Genomic DNA, 948 nt, shown 5'->3' with positions numbered 1-948 from the left:
GGATCTTAGATCCTATGGATCCTAGATCCTATAGATACTAGATCCTATGGATCCCAGATCTTATAAATCCTAGATTCTATGGGTCTTAGATCCTATGGGTGGATCCTACATCCCAATACCATAACCATAAAAAATTCTCTCATTCCAGAGTAACGCTCTCGTCCTCCGACCGGATCATGAATCAGAAAAACTAGTGCATGGAATCTCGGAAATCGTCAAAAACCTTTTGCTAGGGCGGAAAGATCGACAATTGGAAGTTGCTTGTACGCCGAGAAAATCACCGGCTCTCAATGTTTTTTTAAATTAATTGCGAACGAATTTTTAGTACTGCCAAATAGGTTACTGTTGTTTTCTTTTATTTCGCTCAATATTATGAATTGGATTTTTTTCCTATTTTTTGATTCTTCGTTCTTTGCCACTCTAAATGACATCAGCACACCATCATCATCATCATCTCCGTTGTCGCTGTTCAACAACAACGGCGTCAAAACCGATTGCCTATGCAAAACAGAAACAATCCAAATGGCTCCCTTCCTCTCTGTCTTTTCCATCTATAAAACTTCTATTCATCTCTTACTGACGCTTTTCCCGATCTCCTACAACCCCCTCTGCAGTCTCTCCATCCCGTTTACTGTCTCGCCACGTGTCTACGTCACCACACTATCTCGCCGATCCGTCTAACCTGTCTGCTGCACTCCGCGATGAGCGATGCTATCTCGATCGAAGCGGCGGACGACGAAGGGCTGTTTCGGCGGCCCGATGGCGGCCATTCGCCCATTCTCTGCATACCACTAGACCAGGGCCAGTGGGAAAACTGACCAGCGAAGGGAGGCGGCCCTTTGATGGCTGCAAAAGAGGCGCCCGCGCCGTTCCCACAACCTTGTCATGTTTTTTATATCACCTAGTGATAGGTCATTTGTTAATGTTCCCACCCTGTTTAGAAGGGTA

The 948-nt window shown here is 45.5% G+C and overlaps 1 protein-coding gene across 1 annotated transcript in view; it reads left to right on the top strand.

Moving 5' to 3' along the window:
- The window catches only part of CBG20506, a gene marked incomplete at both ends in the record, with an annotated part of 5,283 nt that extends 4,976 nt beyond the window's left edge, over nt 1-307 (top strand). Inside the window, one exon of the mRNA XM_045236599.1 lies at nt 149-307. Coding sequence (XP_045097066.1) covers nt 149-307 — 159 coding nt within the window. The remainder of the gene's footprint in view (nt 1-148) is intronic.
- Nucleotides 308-948: the final 641 nt, after the last annotated feature.

Source organism: Caenorhabditis briggsae (assembly GCF_000004555.2).
Source record: "Caenorhabditis briggsae complete genome, chrI, whole genome shotgun sequence".
Taxonomy (NCBI): domain Eukaryota; kingdom Metazoa; phylum Nematoda; class Chromadorea; order Rhabditida; family Rhabditidae; genus Caenorhabditis; species Caenorhabditis briggsae.
Note: the sequence above shows the minus strand (reverse complement) of the source record. Positions and strands in the feature narration are given on the sequence as shown.